The sequence below is a fragment of the Mytilus edulis genome, chromosome 3 (genome assembly GCF_963676685.1).
Source record: "Mytilus edulis chromosome 3, xbMytEdul2.2, whole genome shotgun sequence".
NCBI classification, from domain to species: domain Eukaryota; kingdom Metazoa; phylum Mollusca; class Bivalvia; order Mytilida; family Mytilidae; genus Mytilus; species Mytilus edulis.
In genome coordinates, this window is record NC_092346.1 from 79,222,885 (window position 1) to 79,244,178 (window position 21,294).

The following is a 21,294-nucleotide window of genomic DNA, read 5'->3' on the forward strand; positions in this document are numbered from 1 at the left end:
TTTTCAATATATCAAAAAAGAACAAATGGCTTAGTGAATAGAAATTTCAGTGCTTTATTCTTCATTATAAAAGTGGGATTTACCAGCAATGATTTATTTGTGATTGTTAGCAAAAAAAAAAATTTACAATAATTATCTTTGTTAGAAAGAACAAATAGTGTATCAAATGTAAAATGTCCCATACCTAAATAGAATAGTCCATTCAGGACATTGGACATAATGAAAGCAAGCTAGCTATCATTCATTTAAATTAGCTCTGTTAAAAACAAACCAGGTAAATCTACAGGTAGTTAAATGACCACCTGTTGATAATAGCTCTCACAATACCTATTGTACAATTTAAATGGACAAATTGTATTGGCAATTTTTTTAACTGGTCAGGCAATAGGTAATTCACTACCACAAAGGTGATTGGATACCCACAGTAATATCTAATTTATATAACAACAATGTAAAAATCTGTTGTATTACAGGTTTTCTAATCATAACAATTCAAATGATAAACTGATCAATGACAAAATGATAGTTGGACAAAAAATGATAACAAATCAATTAAGAAAATTTACAGGAAAACAAAAATAAAATAAAGATCTAACATCATAAAACAAGCACTGTCTTCCCAGTAACAACATCAAATAAAAAGTGTATTGCTGAAATCTGTTTTAAGATTAAATTCTGAATTTAAAATCATTCTCCAACTAAAGAATAATCAGGTATTGATTGAACATATAAGCACCTCTCAAAGAAAATTAATGTGTGAACTTCCTTCCGTTATATGCTAATAATGTCCAAATTTCAAAAACACTTTCATTCAAACATGACAGTAAATATGGTTAGTTATGAAAACCTATAAGTCATAAATGGAAGTTCATACTTCAGTCATCAAATTGTTATTCTAGAGTAAAAAAAATTACATTTTGAAATTCATTCATACATTGTAACTGACCCACACACTTCTCATGACAATGTACTTTGTTCAATCCCTTTCATTCTATTTTCCTCACACTTTTATTCTACACAACTGTTTATTCACATACAAATAACTACAGCTTATAAAGTCATTGTGTTTCACAAAAATCCAAACACGTTCAAGTCTTTATATCCTGAGAATTGCCACTTCCTTTCAATCAAAGCGCCAACGCCTGTTGTCTGCATCCTGAACAAGAACGGTAACTTCTCTAATAAATCTTCTAAGTGGCTGGTCTTGGTGGAAATCCCTAACTGGTTTATATAGGACCAGATATATTCTACACTTGCTCCCATTGGATGAACATGTAAAAAACATGCAACTAATCCTGAAAAATATATATAATAATTTCAGAATATCATATAGAATTAAGAAAATGTGTATGATTGCCAATTAGAAACTATCCACCAGATTTTAAAAGAAGTGGATATAAGTAATTATAGGCCACTGTACAGCCTTCAACAATGAGAAAACCCCATAGAGTATAGTCGGCTATAAAATGCCCTCATATGCTTACTACTGCCAAATATGTAACCATATCAAATACATCAGACCTCCAGAATTTATTTGCTGCATTAATGAGCTCTTACAATTTTTTGCTGTTTTATCATTAAAGATGTGGCATAAAATGTTGTTCAAATCCTCAAAGTTATAGCATATCCCCTGTCCTTTGGTAAAGAGTGGTCTAATATTGGAAATCATATCACATCTATTAATTCTTTTAAGATGTCAAACATGAAATTTCTTCTTTAATCGAAACAAGAGGCTCTCAAGAGCCTGAATCGCTCACCTTAATTTTTTTGGTTAAATCTCTCATCAATGATTATTTTGGCTTTTCAATTTATTTAAATGTTCTTTGAATCGTCCTATTTTCTTCAAAAGCAAAAGAAAATCATTTTCTCCTATGTTCTATTTTAGCCATAGGAGCTATGTTTCTGACATACAAGGAAATGAAATATAAAATTTATACTAGATACTCTGAAACTCATTTAGCCTAAGTTTGGCTGAAATTGATACAGCAGTTTCAAAGGAGAAGATTTTTTAAAGCAAGTCAACATGATGAACAAATTGTGAAAGAAGTCTTTAAAGGACAATAACTCCTTAAGGGGTCAATTGACAATTTTGGTCAAATTGACTTATTTGTAGATCTTACTTTGCTTAACATTTTTGCTATTAACAGTTTATCTGTATCTATAATAATATTCAAGATAATAACCAAAAACTGCAAAATTTCTTTAAAATCATCAATTCAGGGGCATTATACCTGAAAAACCAGTTACCCAATTCGGCTGAAAATTTCAGGACAGGTAGACCTTGACCTAATAAATACTTTAACTTCTTGTCTTATTTGCTCTAAATGCTGGAGTTTTTGAGATATAAGCCAAAAACTGCATTTTACCCTGTGTTCTATTTTTAGCCATGACGGCCATGTTTTTTGACGAAATAAAAAATAAAGCACAAACTTTATTTTATACACCCTACTGATCATTCAGTTGAAGTTTGGTTGAATTTGGTTAAGTAGTTTTAGAGAAGAAGATTTTTTAAAGTTAGCAAATATGATGAACAAATTGTGAAAAATTGTCATTAAAGGACAATAACCCCTTAAGGGGTCAATTGACAATTTTGGTCATATTAACTTATTTGTAGATCTTACTTTGCTGATCATTTTTGCTGTTTACAGTTTATCTTTATGTATAATAATATTCAAGATAATGACCAAAAACTGCAAAATTTCCTTAAAATTACCAATTAAGTGGCAGCAACCCAACAATGGTTTGTTTGATTCATCTGAAAATTTCAGGGCTGATAGATCTTGACCTAATGAACATTTTTACCCCTTGTCAGATTTGCTCTAAATGCTTTCGTTTTTGAGATATAAGCCAAAAACTGCATTTGACCCCTATGTTCTATTTTAAGTAACAGCGGCCATGTTTTTTGACGGATCAAAAATCGAAGCACACACTTTGTGCAGGATAATCTAAGGAACAATCATGCTAAGTTTCATCCAAATCCATTCAGTAGTTTCAGAGGAGAAGATTTTTTAAAGTTAGCAAATGTGATGAACAAATTGTGAAAAATTGTCATTAAAGGACAATAACCCCTTAGAGGGTCAATTGACAATTTTGGTCATATTAACTTATTTGTAGATCTGACTTTGCTGATCATTTTTGCTGTTTACAGTTTATCTTTATCTATAATAATATTCAAGATAATGACCAAAAACTGCAAAATTTCCTTAAAATTACCAATTAAGTGGCAGCAACCCAACAATGGTTTGTTTGATTCATCTGAAAATTTCAGGGCTGATAGATCTTGACCTAATGAACATTTTTACCCCATGTCAGATTTGCTCTAAATGCTTTCGTTTTTGAGATATAAGCCAAAAACTGCATTTGACCCCTATGTTCTATTTTAAGTAACGGCTGCCATGTTTTTTGACGGATCAAAAATCGAAGCACACACTTTATGCAGGATAATCTAAGGAACAATCATGCTAAGCTTCATTCAAATCCATTCAGTAGTTTCAGAGGAGAAGATGTTTGAAAAATTGTTAACGACGACGACGACGACGGACGCCAAGTGACGAGAAAAGCTCACATGGCCTTTTAGGCCAGGTGAGCTAAAAATGATTTGTCAAGAATACATTTTCTTTCTTCTTTTTTTCAAGTTAATTTGCTATTTATCGTTTATTAATGCCACTGTGTCAAAATACAAAGTAATCCTGGCATGACTTGTATTTTTTACATGAAACTTTTTCAATTAACTGTGTTGAACATTTCTTAAGAAATCTGATTTTTAAAATTCCATAAATATAGCATACCAATAAGTTTAGCTTCCTTTTCTGTAATATTAAGACCAGAACTACTGACACTGCCATCTGATACTAACAATACCTCCTCCACTTTTCCTGCCTCAGCTTCATCTTTTTCCTGAATAAAATAAAGATACAGTATTACTCATCTAGTATTAATCTGATGTTCAAACATACTTAGTAAAGAATCAAAATAAATTCAACCATTTAACCTCTCCAGTCAGAATGAGTCTAGACGTTGCATTTTCAACCTCCCCTCCCCAACCCCAAAAGAGAATTGTTGACAATCATAACTATAGTTTACACCTCAATACAAATACAGGGAAGAGTAAGACACATTGATTTTAATTTTGTTTTTTCTAGTTATGATTTAATAGCTGAACAATAAATAAATCTTATTATTATACATGTCCTGTTCATAACAGTTATTTATTCCCCTGTACACATGCTGTTATATTATTCAATAGTATTTAATTCTTATCCAATTTACAATAGCATTTCCTTAAAACTTTTATTCAAATGGTTAAACATGACTTTTTATATGAAACTTGAGAAAGTTTTCTATTTTAAAATTTAGTCTGTACTACATGGCTTTTCAATTATTTGTCGAGTGTTATAAATTCATCAATCAATGGTTTACAAGAATTTTTTTAATGTCAATTTTAATGTGAGATACAAATTAAAAACTGTTTAAACTATATCAATTGTAAAATAATCAAAATCAGAAGTGTTTGACATACATTTTCCTCTTTTTCTGTATCGGTCTCTGTCCCGTCTTTATCCTCCTTTGATTCATCAGTTTTTTCTTCTTCATTTTCTTCCTTCTTACTTTTTTTCATTTCTTTTACTTCTTTCTTTGCTGCTATGACTACAAGTTTCAGTTTCTCATTTTCTTTTTCTATTGTCTTGGATTCCTGTTTAGCTTGAATGAGTTGCTACAACATAACATTTCCTTTATTAATTAAACTTTCAGTGTAATTTTCAAGAAAATGTTCAGTCACAATTCTGAGCACTAACTTAAAATTTTTTGGGAGCATTAGCTTTTATCAATAAAACTGTATACTTACTAATTCTTAATAGACTCAAACTCTATATCGAAGGCATGAAACATATGCTTAGAAAGGATGTGAATAATACTTGAAACATATTTCCAATTTGTACACATGTGTATGGAGGTGTAAATAATCACCAAATGCTCATCAAATGATTAGTTGGTCCTTAAGGAAATATATTTAAACATTCATACTTGGAGCAAGGAGTATAATTTGGGATTTACAATCTGCTTGTTAATTTGCAATTATAAAAAAAAGATAGTTTTTATTATCCTGACAACTTACAAGGTGTTAAAAACACACGTAATCTCAGCGAGAAAAGTCTGGAAAAGGTAACATGTCTTATGAATCTTCAAGCAAAACAAAGCGGAATAAAACGATGCATGTAGCAGTTCATTCTTGAAATGTCAATTTTATTACCTAAGACATAGGGAAATGGTAACTGACTGATTGTATTCATAAAAGTAGCCGACAAAATAAGAAAATGAATGATCTTTGTATGATGGATTTCTGAAAATATATATTTCAGTCATTTTTATCCAAAAAGACTGAATGACTGGGAAATATGACTCTCCTATGATAGCTTTAAATAACTAAGCATAACCAATAAAGATATCAATCCACTTCTTAGTATAACCATCCTAACTAGATATCATTGAGATGGGAGCCATCTCTGTGGGCCCCGCTGTGAATAATGTGCATTAAAAAATTGTATCTTTACCATAGGACATGGGTTTGTCAACTGAAATCAAAGTTTATGACCTTGACCTTTGACCTAGGAAGTTGTAAATAAATTATGACACACCCTTGGTGTTGGTTTATAAACATGTCAAGTATAAACTTTGAAATGATAACGGTTCTCAAGATATAGAGCGGACACGATCTTTACCATAGGACATGGGGTTGTCAACTGAAACCAAAGTTTTTGACCTTGACCTTTGACATAGGAAGTTGCACATAAATTATGACACACCCTTTGGTGTTGGTTTATATACATGTCAAGTATAAACTTTGAAATGATAACGGTTCTCAAGATATAGAGCGGACACAATCTTTACCATAGGACATGAGGTTGTCAACTGAAACCAAAGTTTTTGACCTTGAACTTTGCCCTAGGCAGTCGTTCATAAATTATGACACACCCTCTGGTGTTGGTTCATATACATGTCAAGTATAAACTTTGAAATCATAACGTTTCTCAAGATATAGAGCGGACACGATCTTCACCACAGGACACAGGGTTGCTAACTGAAACCAAAGTTTTTTTACCTTGACCTTTGACCTAGGAAGTTGTACATATATCTTGACACGCCCTCTGGTGGTGGTTAATAAACATGTAAAGTATAAAGTATGAAATCATAATGGTTCTCTAGATATGGAGCGGACACAAAGTGTTACGGACGGACGGAGGGACGGACAGACTGATCACTATAGGGGACCCACCTTTGGTGGGGCCCTAACTATTCACTTCTTAGTATAACCATCCTAACTATTCACTTCTTAGTATAACCATCCTAACTATTCACTTCTTAGTATAACCATCCTAACTATTTTCCCAAACCTATTTTTTAGCTGTATAATATTGCTGCATTTTTATTCTATTTTTAGTACAGACATTCAACACTTCATAAATATATATGTCTAATTTAACATTTAATGAAGGTTACCTGCTGCATTCCTTGTAATGCTTGTTGTAACATTTTAATCTGATTATCTTTGGTAGTTGTATCTGTGACTGCTTTCTGTTCATGTTTAATCATCTCAACCTCATTCTTATAGGCATCAAGCTGACATTTCAAGGAATCATTCTCACTTTTCAAAAAGTTGATGTGTTCTGTAAAGAGAAATATATCAGTTGTAGTATTTATTATTGGTTAACCTACCTATTATTATCATTCCATGGTTAAATCATCTTTGTCTCTACAGGAGGAAAATTTATTATAATTTATGAAATATCTTAAGTTCATATTAAGCAAAAAGTAGATTAAACATAAAGAAACTGATACATGATTTGTACCTACTCTGACAATGTGCAATTACTATCCATATTTACCTTATACCTACAAGGACAGCTAAAAGGATGGGGAAACTCATTTTCTGATTCAAATGATTATTATTAGGTCAAAAGCAGGTAATCTAAAATAACCCTCATAAAAGTCTGGTCTAAATTGTCTAAGATTATTGGAGATTTATAAAATGAAGTGTTTAAAAATAACAAACAAGAAAACTTACTTGACAATTGGAATCGAATGAACTAGATTAGCTTTTTTTTAATCATTTACAAAGTGCGTAATAAATGTACACAATTAAAACAAAATATAACTCTGTGTGTTGAATGGTGTTATTTGGTTTAAAACTTTTCTGCATACCCACCTTGATTTGCATTAGCAACCATTTCATCAACTGTTGTACCAGCTTTCTTCTTTTTCTTTGCAGAGGATGGTTCATCTTCATTGTCAGACATCTCCATATCATCTTCCTTACGATCACTGAAGAATTCATCCATTTGGGATTGTCGGGTTTCCTGCAAACATAGGTGTTATTGAAGAATTTAAAAGAAATAGATAAAAATTTGAATATATCACCAAAAAATATACATTAGGGATAGTTTTCTATCCTGGTCAATGAAACTTCAAATCTAAATGACACTTGTGTCTTCCCTTAAAAGTGTCAAAAGAAGTTACCATCCATGAATAAAGATACTTTCCTTATATACAAAATAAAAATAGCTATGATAAGTTGATATTCACTCCACTATTTAATATGCAATCTGTTCTCATTTCTTTTTACATTTTATATTGTCTTAGTTCAATCAATTTACATCATTTAAGTTAACCCTACTTTATATTCTTCAATAAAAGGTTATGTACTTACCTGCAGCTATCCCCAAAATAATTATTACCTTTTTAAGAAAAGTTCCAACATTGATTTTTAATAATATGCATAAAAAGGTATCAATTAAATAAAAGGTTTGATTCTACACACAGTTCGAAAGCTTATTATGCAGTCTATTTTCATCGACACTGATTCTTGTGCAGACAGAAAACTATACTACATATTTTTGTTTCAGATATAATTCCAGGGAAAGCATTGTAATCATACTTACTTTGACTTGCCTATCTGATCCTTTTCTTGTTGAGCATGCAACACTATTTCTTTTGATATTGATATGAACTATTTAACCCCACAAATCATCATTTCTAATTAACTTCAAAGGATTTACACTTCACAATATATTTTATAAATTTCTTTTGTTTGTACTAATGTGGTGAGACAATAGAAAACCAATTACATAAAAAATTTAGGCAACTTCTTGTTAGTGCTACATTAAAATTGCATATTGAATGAAATGTTTGCCTAATTTGACCCTTAAATTTTCTGATCCATATATGCTTCTACTAAAATATTCATTGAAAAAAATATATGTTTTTACATTAAAAGGGACATAATTTGATACATAAGATTATAGACATTTGTAAATCGACAAACAAATTATATAGAGGCTATAGAACCTGTTTCCTACTTATGCTTATAAAATTGTCAAATCTTTTTTTTCCATTCCCTACTTGTACTTATTAAATTGCCTATTTGTTACCTGAACCAGACCTACCTTTATCTGTTTGTACCATAGTTCTATATTCTTGCGCTGAGCTTTTGTAAAATGGTCCCAGTTCCTCTGCTTTTGAGTTGCAGCAAAGACTCTCTCAATCAGTTCGTCTTTAGTGAGAAAAATACACCATGTTATATCATACCAATTGCTAACATTTTCTATTTTACTCCTGGCTCCAGGACTGACTTAGGAAAATTCAGTATTTGACTGAAAATGCCTTCTAAAATTCCCTCATAAAGAGAGAATAGTATTTTTATTTGAGCCCTGGCTGTTTACCATCAAGCTGCTTTCCATCAAGCAAAGGATTTTGGAATATTTCTGTTTTTCATTTAAGTTTCTGATACATGAACAATGGTGAATATCTTATTGCTTGTTCCATTCTCAGTTCCAAAATCCTTTTGTGTCCAACAGAGCAAACATTACCATTCATTAGCTAAATCAATGACTTCTTCAATAGAAAATATCCCTCATCCAGGCATAAATTACAACCAAAATGTGACTAAACTGGAAAGATTTATTTCAAATGAAATTGGTATTTCTTGTAATTTTTGAACCAAGGACTACTTACAGAACTTTTACCTGTCATTTGTCCCTAAATGAGAAACATTTGAATTGAATCAGTCCAAGTTTAATCCTCCTATTCCAATGTTTTAATACTGTGCATCATACTATTAAATACTCACACTGATTTTTACTAGTATTACAATTATAGAAAGCATGAATGACATTTTTAGTCTTCCAATGATAAATATACCAAGTTGAATGGCATTACTGATAGAACTTTCAACTGTATATGAAGTAGATACTTAATAAATATAATTTTGATTTTTTTATATAATGTTTGGACTTGTAAAATATAATGCAGTGTGAATACTTGAGAAACAAATAAGATGTCTTCTGTTTAAAGTTGTGTTACCTTCCAGCGAGTATAATTGGAAAATGTCAGCGTCGAAATAGTGCTCATGTTTCAAAGATAATGCTTCACAGTTGAATACTGTTTTTTTTAAATGTTTTATACGTTTTTATTTCAAACTCGTATACTCACCATGGCTCTCCCTTTACCTAATTTTTTCCTTTAAAAATTCATTTGAAACTCACGTCTTTCTCAGTTTTTACCTAAATACATTCAGAAATAATGCACTAGAACTGAACTTTTATCCATATAGTTCTAGCTGAATTGGTTACTTTCTATCATGGAAGATACTGCTACATGTATTTTTACAGGCAAATATATCGCCATTCCTATTGCCTGTGTAACTGACAATTTTTTCAAAAATAATCTTGTCAAAGAGTTATCTCCCTTGCCTTACATAACTTCCTGTTCAGTACTTACATTGCTGTAGAATAGTTTCCAACAACTGTTTATATCTCATTTTAACTCTTTCAATCTCTTCTTCTCCTGTTTGTTTTTCCGACTGTAAGTTACGGATTCGAGCGTTAGCACACTGTATCAACGTGTAAAACTGTGAAACATTACGCTTACTACAATCTCCCCTCTCTAACCAAGTGTTCAATATGTGGACAGCTGTCACAAAGTTTTCTTCAGCTACAAATATAACAAAAGTTGGATTAATCAAGGGACGAAGGTTTTTCATTGCTGTTAAATTTATAAATAAACCTGATGTCATTCGGTAGTTTTTTTTAAACAGAATAACAAATAAAATTAAAGTTCAATTCTTCTTGAATAATTGTTAGGTCTTTCCTTCCATTTTCTTTTAATTATACTGTCATAAATAAATATATCATATATATGTTGATTGATAAATTTATTGATTAGTTGGTTGGTTGGTTGGTTGGTTGGTTTATTAGTTAAACACTTGATATAGGGTCTCTTGAAACAAGCGAAAAAAGAGACCTTGGATTCCGTATTAAACACATGAAACGGAAACATGTATTGAATGATTGATTGATTGATTGATTGATTGGTTGGTTGGTTGGTTGGTTGGTTAAACACGTTGGTTAAATATGCTGGTTAAACACGTTGGTTAAATATGCTGGTTAAACACGTTGGTTGGTTAAACACGTTTAATAGGCTCAATTAAAACAAGCAAAAAAAAACCACCTTGGATCCCTTATGACACACATTAAACGGAAACATTGATTGATTGATTGATTGGTTGGTTGGTTGGTTGGTTGGTTTGGATTCAAACACACATAAAACTGTTTAAATAGTGCCAAAACCACATAATTTGATGACCTTGACCTTTGACCTTGTGACCTTCATCAAGGTCATTGCTCCACAAGGTCATTGCAAAAGACCCTGTGGGTCAAGGACCTTTTGTTTAAGAGTTTTGCCTAAAAATGGCTTTTTAAAAACCATCAGTGGGAGTTATGTCACTTACATGATGGTAAAATCAATATAGTCATAATGTAAAAAAGTTGCCCATGGAAGTACCAATCATTTTTCACTGCTTAAATTTTCTGTATCTATAACCGTTCAATAGTTATAGGGAAATGAAAAACTTTTGAAAATCTAAATATGACCTTGACCTTTGACCTTGACCTATATTTTTAAGTGTTGGTCCAATGAACTCAAATCTGAAGACCTGCAGTCTTTACGACTTAGGGTTCATGAGATTTATATGCATATCGAAAATTAAAATATTCAAGGGGAAATAACTCCTATAATAAGTCACTGGATCGCTTCGGTTAAAATTATTTGAACTTGTATCATTTGGCAAGGAACATTTAAAAAAAAAACCATTTGCCGCTAAGTTTTATAGTTCATGAGTTATAGCGATAACAGTGTTTTTTGTAATTGGGGAGATAACTCCTATAAGGTAAATAGTACACTACGGTGCCCTTAATACAAGATAGCTTTTATTAACCGGATACTTGATACCAAAGATCATTTTGATATCTTGCGTACTTTTATCACCGATTAACTTTGAAAAACGGCGGAAGAAAAAGAATAATAAACAAACGAAATACAGTAAGGTCTTTCCATTTAAGAAAGGAAAGACATTAAAAATTGTATTGAACAGGGAAAATTATAAGACTATTAACAATAAATCATATTTTTCTTCTGACATTTCAGATTACAATTCTTCAAAAGAAAACTTTTCTGTAAATGTGACATGTAAACCATTGAAAGGTAATACAGACTGGAATAATTTGATATTTTCTGTTTTATTGTTATCATAAGGGGTCAAGTGTACCAATTCTATAACTATTTCATTTTAGTATATTATTGGATTGAAATAATACACTATAAAAAAATACTACTTATAAATGTCTGATTCATAAATTTGAATGAAATGAAATAAATCTAATATCAGAACCAAGATGTCTATGTTTGAGATGTTTGTATGAAATACAAATGTATTACATTTAAGTTTGTCCATAAGCATCATAGCCTCATGATCATTATAGTGGACAATGGGTGGTGGACTGGGTGGGCGGAGCCTGGCATCCTCCATTCTCTGCATATGTCTCATCTGTCTGGCCATAGCTCTCTCTTTACATTCAAATTCATACTGATCATCTCTAGCATTGGCGTAGTCTACATGGAGCCGTCCTGTGTTATCTTTATCATCTTTGTCTTCAATTTTCATTCTGTAACCTAATAACATTGAAAAAGACATCATAAATAATTATAAATCTAATAAACAGTTTCTATACATATTTGCATACTGAATAAAATCCATTATGAAGGTAATTGAAAATTGTGCTAGATCTGCAATTTTGAATAAATACATAATATAAACTGATTGATTGACCCCTAGTTGACAGATCTAATTAAAAAAAAATTGTCCTATTTCTCTGATAAGTCTTGCATAATTGAAAATCTATAATTATTTGTGCCAAAGGTCAAAATATTGTGTAATTTCATTTTTTTGGGTAAATGTTTTTCCAAACCAATAGCATATTTTGATGCACTCCAGTTGCATGTAAGTTTCCTGTATCTATACCACTAAAACCCTTTTTTAATGTTGTTGTTATAAGTCCATATAACTATTTAGTTTAGTATGATGTCCATTATCACTGAACTAGTGTACATTTTTGTTTAGGGGCCAGCTGAAGCACGCCTCAGTGTGTGGGAGTTTCTCACTGCATTAAAAACCCATTGGTGGCCTTCGGCTGTTGTCTGCGCTTTGTGTTGTTGTCTCTTTGACGCATTTCCCATTTCCATTCTCAATCTTATATCATTTGATTTATTTTGACATCCATTTTGATTATCATTTTAATTTTTTAACAACACTTAACAAGTGTGAAATCTTTGATTAATATATACCTGACATAAACAAAGCTCTATCTGCACTCTCATCGTGCTCAAATCTGATGTGAGCAAAGTTTTTCTTTCCTTTTCTGATGCTACAAATAATACCAAAGTTTTCAAATACTTCAGCCAACATATCTTCTGTACTATTTTCTGGAATGCCACCGACAAATATAGTCCTGCATCCTGGAGGTCTTTCCCGTACTGAGGGAGGTGGGGCATTCATTGGTGGAGGATAACAGACACTGCTCTTTAATCTCAAGATTTCTTTTGGCATGAATTGTGCAAGCATTGCAAGGTCTAGTCCAGGAATGGTGGAGTTTGCAGTGAAGGACCCTGGACCCATTCCTTGGGATCCATCTGTTCCAGGTCCATTTTGTCCCATTGGTCCATATCCACTGTACTGTAAAACAAAACAAGAATTTTAAGTGAGCAGCAACACTTATTAACATCACATGCATGTAGGTTTTTTAATAGGAAATTTTGCAATACAATCTTCCTTTCAATTTCTCATTGGGCCAAAAAAATATATATTTTTGTGTTTTAGTTGCACATCAGATCTTAATTTATAAGCTCTGACCCTATATTTGTTTTCCAAATAAAAAATCTAAATCAAAATTGATCAATGTGATCTGAAAAAAGCTCTTCCTTAGCATGTTCAAAATGTCTGGGTCTAATTTACTCTTTTGTAACAACATTTTTGTGTCAGTTAATCAAAACAAAAAAATTGGCCGGTTGTACAACTAGTGTGCTTGCAGTGCGGGAGATGAAATGCAACCATAAACCTGATATATAATTATTCATGGCAGGTTCATACTCAAAATCATAGAGATTGATAAAAAAAAATTCCTAACCTATTCATCCGTTTTTTTTTTTTTGGGGGGGGGGGGGGGGGGCATGTAATAGGAAACACACCTGTTTCTCATTTCTAAATTTAACTAGAACACACCCACGAAATCGCATGTAAGGCTTGGTTGAAAGTATGTAAACTTGTGTTGTAGGATGAATTTTTGAAAAGATTTTATGTCTGGAGAATTTCAGAAAAGGTATCAAACTGAGTCATAGGCACTTGGTCTAATGGAGACAGGACAATTATTTTAAGCCCTCTCCCTTTTGGCCAAGTCTGTTATTTTTTTGCTTTCTGTTAAATTCCGTGATTTTCGCTTTTCTAAATACTATGAACATACATATTTATAATATGAATAAAGTATATTTGCTATTAACTATCAATTCCAAGTTTCTTCTCCACAGTGATCACTGCTATATTATATAGAAAATCTCTATATATTTTGTCCTCAGTCCCAGAGTAATTATGAAAATTATGTTTAAAGAGGGAGTATAAGAGGGTATCTGCACGGAAGAACGCCAAATTTTATGTCATTTCAAGTTGAACGAACAATTAAAATTTTTTGCATGTTGATCTTTTTATCGATTTCACAAAACACGGTGAAGAACCCTTTTCACCGCTACATGTGAAATAAAAAGTGGCAAAACATGTTGCACAAAAATAACCCTTTACCCCCTCTGTGTAAATCAGGGGTATTGGGTATGACTTAAAAGTCGGTCTGATGATTGAAATAATATTCGGATGCCTTTTTCTTCGTTTTTCTCCCAAAATAAAGCAAACTGAATAATCATAAGAATGGATGACAAATTCGACTATGAATGGTACCTAAAGGACACAGAGGCATGATGATGGAAGAGAAGCCACACACAAAATGAGGTCTTCTTGTTTAATAGTATAGATATGATTTGAATTAAGACTTTAAATACCTGATTATACATCATCTGCATATTAGCATCACCCATCATTTGTCCTTGCATCATCCCACCACCACCATATCCCATTTGACCACCAAAGCCCATTCCACCCATCATATTCATGCCACCTTGTGGTCCCTGATTGCCACCCATCATGTTCATGCCACCTGGTGGCCCCTGGTTGCCACCCATCATGTTCATTCCACCTGGTGGTCCCTGGTTGCCACCCATCATGTTCATTCCACCTGGTGGTCCCTGGTTGCCACCCATCATATTCATTCCACCTTGTGGCCCTTGATTCCCACCCATCATATTCATGCCTCCCATTTGTCCCTGGTTTCTGTCCATCATATTCATTCCACCTTGATTTGGCATGCCACCACTGTTTCCTGAAAATCACAAAAAACAAAGGATTGAATAGATTGTCAGTGTCAACTTCCTTAGAAACAACATTGAAGCAAAATTAGTGCAGTATTTAATTTAATATTGAATGATAGATTTATAAATTTGTTTCTACCATAACAAGGAAATCATGATCGTTTAATTCCATGAAATAATGACATTTTCATAAACAAAGTTGTTTGAAAAGAAAATGAACTTCCACAACAGTGAATTCATGAAAAATATGGTTAACAATGTTTACACATAGATAATTTGGATCAGCATAATTGTGCATGTAATATACCTATATATAAATTTTGACTGTAATTAATTCTAATACAAAAAGAAAGGTTCACACTAATTAAAAAGCCAAATTTCACCAAACTATATAGTATACAAAATTTATTGGTCTCCTACCTATTCTTTCAGATTTTTTGTGAAAATTGTTGACAAAGTGGAAACTATGCTGGATTTGAGGCCCTTATTATCACATTAGCCACCATAGAAAACAACCCATAAGTATGTAGTAGTGTAATATACAGCAAATATTAAAGTGTGTCTCTCAATATAGATTTAAATAGCACATTAATTAACTTTTCTTACAGTCTAATTTTGTTTTAATTAGTAATATTTCCCTTTACATATACAATAGTAAGAATTGTACATTCTTTACCTTCTAATGGCATAGGAGGTTTTCCTTTGCTTCCATCAAACTGGAGAGGAGCGTTATTACTGTTTGGGTCAAATCCTCTATTTCTTCCAGGTTTCTGTGGCCCTATCATTGTTTAAGTTCCTATAATTGAAAAACAATTAATTCAATACAAAAATTTATAACACAGGATAAATTAAATAAACAATTCCTAGCAGTCATCCATCAGAATTTGCAGTTATTCAGTTTTCTATATCCTATTTTCAATAATCAATAACACACATTGCCATTTTCCTGTGTAGTTGGTAAATTATTTATTAAGAATAATTTTTTTGGTAAAAACCATTAAAGTCATAATAAACGATTGACTTGTGAAAAATAATGTTATTCAAATTCTTGAACCAATGCTTACAAACATCATAAACTTAGTCTTCTGTGCACGAATTTAACATTTTTTTCGTCAATTTTTTTTTCAATCGGTCAGTGTTGTTGTGAAAATATGGCAGGTAATTAAAGTTTGTGTTTTGAAGCCGAAGTTCAACGATTGTCACCTGTTTGTCAACAATCAATAAAAAAGCAAATCAGATAATAATTTATTTTAAGGACATCCATGCCTATTGCGATAACCAGATTTTTACAAGATGGGTCACATGGAGGTCACTTTGCATATGGAAAATATGTCAGGGAATTGGTTCCTGGAAGGAAGCAATTAAAATAAAGTAAACTTCTCTAAAATATGAACAAATTAAAGAATTTTCTTCAGAAAAAAGTATATGTGCATAAGGTTTATATTGAAAACTATCCATTGAGTTGTACAAAACATATGCATTATTTTTTTTAATTTGAGGTTTCTTATGACTTAATGATTGAGCCGTAAAAAACAGGAAATGAAGTCTAGTGGGACACGGTAAATTCCAAAAATAGGAGAATTGCTTACGTACATACAGTGTTTATTTGGTAAATAAAATATTCTTTTCAATCCTATTCTTTTTGTCAATATTGTTGAATTCATGACTGAGAATACAATTAAACTATAACCATGATAACAGTATTCTCAGTTAATGTTTTCTATATTCATCTATAGTTCCAGAATTGTTTTTTCCTCTTCAGCCAAATAAAAATATATGTGTGGTTCCAGTTACCCTACATACCCAGTTCAAAAAAAATCTTTATCATGTCTATGAAATATATTGGTTCATGGTATTCAATGAATCAGTCCCAGTTGTTTCTTTTTATTAAAATGATATATATATAAAACAAAGTTATCTAACAAAATGTCTGTTAATGCTCAGTTTTCTCTTTAGGTATCATTGTTTTCTGTCTACTGTGCCATTTGTGCAAATGTAGTTATTATCGTAAAATATGGATTTTTGTCATATCTGGTTCGGTTCCGACCAGTAGTTTACACTAAAATATTAAATGGCCGCCGAAAGCAATAAAAAATACGAAAATAAACAATGTTTGACAAGAGATTTGGAATGAATATGGCATTTTTAATGGATGGAACATAAACTAAAGCCAATTATGATCACTTTCGATTTACAAAAATTGATAGGAAGAGAAAGAAAGTAATACTACTGTAATATTTTGCAGACCACGTGGTATTAATCATGTCACAAGTGACAGCTTGGGGTATTCCTATCAAAACAGTTATCCCCCAAAGGGCAATTAACACCTATTTGATCACTCTTAATTGTCTATTGTCGACTTGAATGGATTAAAAGTGATATATTTTTTAGGATCATAAGCGGTAATTAGATGAAAGTTCAAAGTTTAGGACATGGCTTTGCCATATAGAAACGAGAAAATTAAATAACATCCTCAAAATAATTATAGCGTTGCGGAAATTATTATGTCGTTGCGGTAAGAAAATATAGCGTCGCGGTACCGCGACGCTAAAACGGCCTGGGGAGAACACTGTACATAGTGTAAGCGGGAAGAATCCGGGTCCGTCCGCCCTGATTCTGGTTAGCCCTAGTTTCTGTTCGCCCTAATACCTGTTTGCTCCAAGTCTGTTCGCCCTGATTATATTTTTTAGTATAGTGTTGCGATGTGTGTATATAATTGAATGTGTTGAAGTCAGTCTACAATTTCGCCGAATATTTACGATGTTTCATGTTAACTTGTCTAAAGCTAGCTGCTATACTAGGTTATCAGTTTCAGTACATTTCAGGACTACAAGATATTGTGACTTCAGGGTAATTTAGGACTAAGTTTGTATCTGTATGTAATTACGTTACTAGGAAATATAAGTTTCTGTGAATTTCAGCACTACATTGTATTTTTAAATGTAAAACAACTGAAGACTAAATTATTTGTATGTATTATTAATCCATCAAAGACAATTTATATAACATTCAGTGATACATGTATCAAAGGTTTCAAATGACACCTACAAAAGAATGTAATCAGCAATCAAATTTCAATCAACAGTAATTAAAAGTAATTATAAAAATAAAGTGTAACAATGCAGCCAAGAATTTTATTTAATTAATATAAATTTGGCAAATATTCTGTATTTAACTTTTAATAGATGTCCATAAATTTTAATATATATAATTATATTTCGTTCATTGATGTAACATATACATATCATAAATGAATATAGGGCGAACAGACTATCAGGGCGAACAAACTCAGTGCGAACGAACCTAGGGCGAACATGTAATCAGGGCGAACGATCCCGATACCAAGCTGGAACCAAGCTGGAACCGGGATCAGAACCCCTCAATGAGACCCCCTTAATTATCTCCGACTATATAATTAAGCAATAAAAAATAGCACTGAAATTAGATGAGGGGTCAGTAGAAGCCATAGCCTTAATTAGTAATTCGAAGACTCAAAGGTATTAAATTTTGTGGTATTTGTCCTCCTGACCAGTGGATTAGCAGTGCGTGGGTTTTTTTTAAACAGGGGTCATTAGTATGTGATCGTGTGACGATTAACATTAACGGTGTTTATTGACGGCATGTATACCTATTGTTAATTTCTGTTACTGTATTGCACTGAAATTTCAGACGCTATTGTACTGAAATTCAGACTCTTTTTTCGCCCGAGCGTGTTTACCAAAATGAGGCAGTAAATAACGCAGAAATCTGATTCGATTCTGTGTTTGAATGAATGGGTGCGAGACAACTCGGACCGTCTACAAAAAAACGCAACTCGGACCGTCAAATAAGTCAATTAGGACCGTCTGTTAATAAGTCAATTCGGACTGTCTATAAGGAATCTGGGTGATTCGTTCCAACTCCAACCGACGATGCGAGGGGTGTATTTGCCAGTCAAGGTAGTTTAAAACTCCCATTATCATGATATCTAACTCCAATTTCGTCCCAAGTTTTTTGGCCAGTTCGTCCCAACTTTTTCAAGAACAACGTTAAACCGAAATCGTTAAACCATAAACTATTAAAGTAAGAACAAATTGTAAAGCATAAATAATAATGAACTACTGAATAATAAAGCCCTCACTTCAAACGATTATACTTTATTGATGGGTGATTTTAATATTGAACTTAAATGATTTGTCTAACAATTAACCAATTGATGTTCTCAGAGACATATACTATTATATGTCTCTGATGGTATACATGAAATAAGTGACCCATTTTAGAAACATAGATATACTGTTTCAATCAGAGCTCAAATGAAGCAATTTACATATGGCATAATTTTATTGTTAATGATTTAGATTAACATGCGCCTGACTGTTGTTACCAGACGGGTAAAAAATAAATATCAATCCGAGTGGTGAACAGATGAAATAAGTAAATCAGCTTACCAGAGAGTTTTATCAAGAAAAGAAAGATACAGATAATTATAAGAAATATCGGATCCTAACAAATAAACTGATTCGTTCTTCGTAGTCTAAGTATTTATGGGTGCCATCAATAATGATTACAAAAAACTGTACGAAAACTCCATGGAGACATTTAAAAGATCTTAACTCTACAACGAATCATGATATTGCTATAATAACATGAAGATAAGAATCTTATAGGTAAAATTGACATTGTAAAATGCTTACATGATAACTTTTTATAGTTCAGTGAAATCCCCGTTTTAACTTTGAATCAGAGAAAATAAAAAATTATGTGAAATCCAAAATTAAAGATAGCACATGGTTTTCGCTGTATCATCACAGGCACTTGTCTCAGATTTTTTTCCACCATTATATACATATTAAGGAAAATAAAATTCTGAGACAAGCGCCTGTGTATACTGTCACAAATGGTGATGTCTTTAAATATCTCAAAAATATATATGAGGGTGGTAATGCCCTCTACCGTCAGGCGTCAGACGGTTATTTTCGGCTACCGTTAGCGTCAAATTGGTTAAAATTTTACCGTGATTCGTCAAAATGTCCCGTTATCGTGATTCGTCAGAGGTCACAAATAATTATCGTTACCGTTATTTTTGAAAATATATACACTAAAAATAACCGTTAACGTCATTTGGCAAGAATTTTTACCGTTATACCGTCATGAAGATACCCCCATTACTACCCTAATATATATTAATAAATCAATCGGGACCAATGGAGTTGGCCCAATACTTTTAATAGTATCATGATAAATAACTGTACATTCTCTTATTCCTATTGTAAACCTACGTTTATGTTCATATATTTCCTGGTATTCTACAGTATGCAAAAGTAACTCTAATTTTCAAAGCCGGTAATCATGGTAATAAGGATGATCCTAACAATTATCGTCGTATCTACAGTGTTAAAGATTCTTGAAAGGACTGTGTTTAAACAATTATATTTTTAACTTAATACAAACTGATAGCATAACAACATTCTGGATTTAGACGAGGAAAAAAAAACACTTTGCCACACGGCACTTATAAAAATGGTTAGAAAAATTTGATGAAGGCAATTTCACTTCTGATTTATTTCTATATTTTAAAAAAATTGATATCATACTGTTAACCATAAAATCTTATCATTGAAACTTGATTTATATAAATGTGATGATCACTCTGTTCAGTGGTTTTCGTCTTATCTCTGAAATAGATTTCAAAAAGTTAAGAATTGAAACAACTGAATCAGGATACCATTATATAACATTCAGGGTTCCATGAGGTTCAATATTAGGACCTTTATTATTCATAATCTATATAAATGATCTCCTGTTTACATTAAAACACGCAGATTCTGAATTGTATATTCTGATATCATGACATAAGTTTGCATATATCATCAGAATCAAACTTAAACTCTTGTATAAATAAAGACTTTGAAAACGTATTTGAATGGTATGTTGAAAATAATATGATGATAAATAACAGTAAGTCAAAATGTATGCTTATGGGATCTGAGAGAAAACTTGAGAATTGTAATGATGTCTTGTGTGTATGATTGCAAAATAAAACTTCATTTGACAATGTGGAAGCCGAAAAACTGATTGGTATCCATATTTATAAAAAATCTTTCATGGTCGATTCACATAGATAAAGTATGCGAGATTTCTTTGAGCTAGACATTACACAGAGGTATCAATATTTACACACCCACGATAAGTTGTCATTACTTCATCATTGGCGGATCCAACAGGGGTAGATTTGGAACCCCCCCCCCTTTTTTGGACGGTCAATGCCGTATTTGAATGGGGAAATATTTAAGGACACTCCTTTTATCCTGGGTTGGGAATCCCTTTTTAAAAATCACTGGACCCGCTCTGTTCATGCATGTTGTAGCTGAGGTTAATTAACTGTGACTTGTTTTTCAAACTAGATAAGCTGATACAGTAGCAATACAAATTAGCACTAATACTATGTTAAAAATGAGACTACTTGTTAGAAATTATTTTGGTGATCGCAAGTGTGGAAAAGGGGGGACGGGA

At 32.1% G+C, this 21,294-nt stretch overlaps 1 protein-coding gene across 1 annotated transcript; it reads right to left on the minus strand.

Moving 5' to 3' along the window:
- Positions 1–622: 622 nt before the first annotated feature.
- On the minus strand, positions 623–18,559 carry LOC139517547 (ecto-NOX disulfide-thiol exchanger 2-like). The gene is made up of 12 exons (XM_071308748.1): positions 18,428–18,559; positions 15,476–15,595; positions 14,434–14,810; positions 12,676–13,063; positions 11,770–12,003; positions 9,775–9,987; positions 8,442–8,548; positions 7,205–7,355; positions 6,499–6,665; positions 4,520–4,714; positions 3,789–3,897; positions 623–1,295 (listed from the first exon to the last, which is right to left on the minus strand). Exons 2-12 carry the CDS (start codon positions 15,582–15,584, stop codon positions 1,069–1,071), a joined length of 2,277 nt encoding a protein of 758 aa, XP_071164849.1. The 5' UTR covers positions 15,585–15,595; positions 18,428–18,559; the 3' UTR covers positions 623–1,068.
- Positions 18,560–21,294: the final 2,735 nt, after the last annotated feature.

Bases quoted from the DNA above. Each gene is read 5' to 3' on its own strand.
- LOC139517547 (XM_071308748.1), bottom strand. From the start codon at position 15,584: ATGATAGGGCCACAGAAACCTGGAAGAAATAGAGGATTTGACCCAAAC. The intron at 9,988-11,769 runs GTAATACATTTG...TTATATTTGTAG, and splicing joins GCTTATGGACAAACTTAAAT to CTGAAGAAAACTTTGTGACA. The intron at 1,296-3,788 runs GTATGCTATATT...TATATTTTTCAG, and splicing joins AAAGGAAGCTAAACTTATTG to GATTAGTTGCATGTTTTTTA.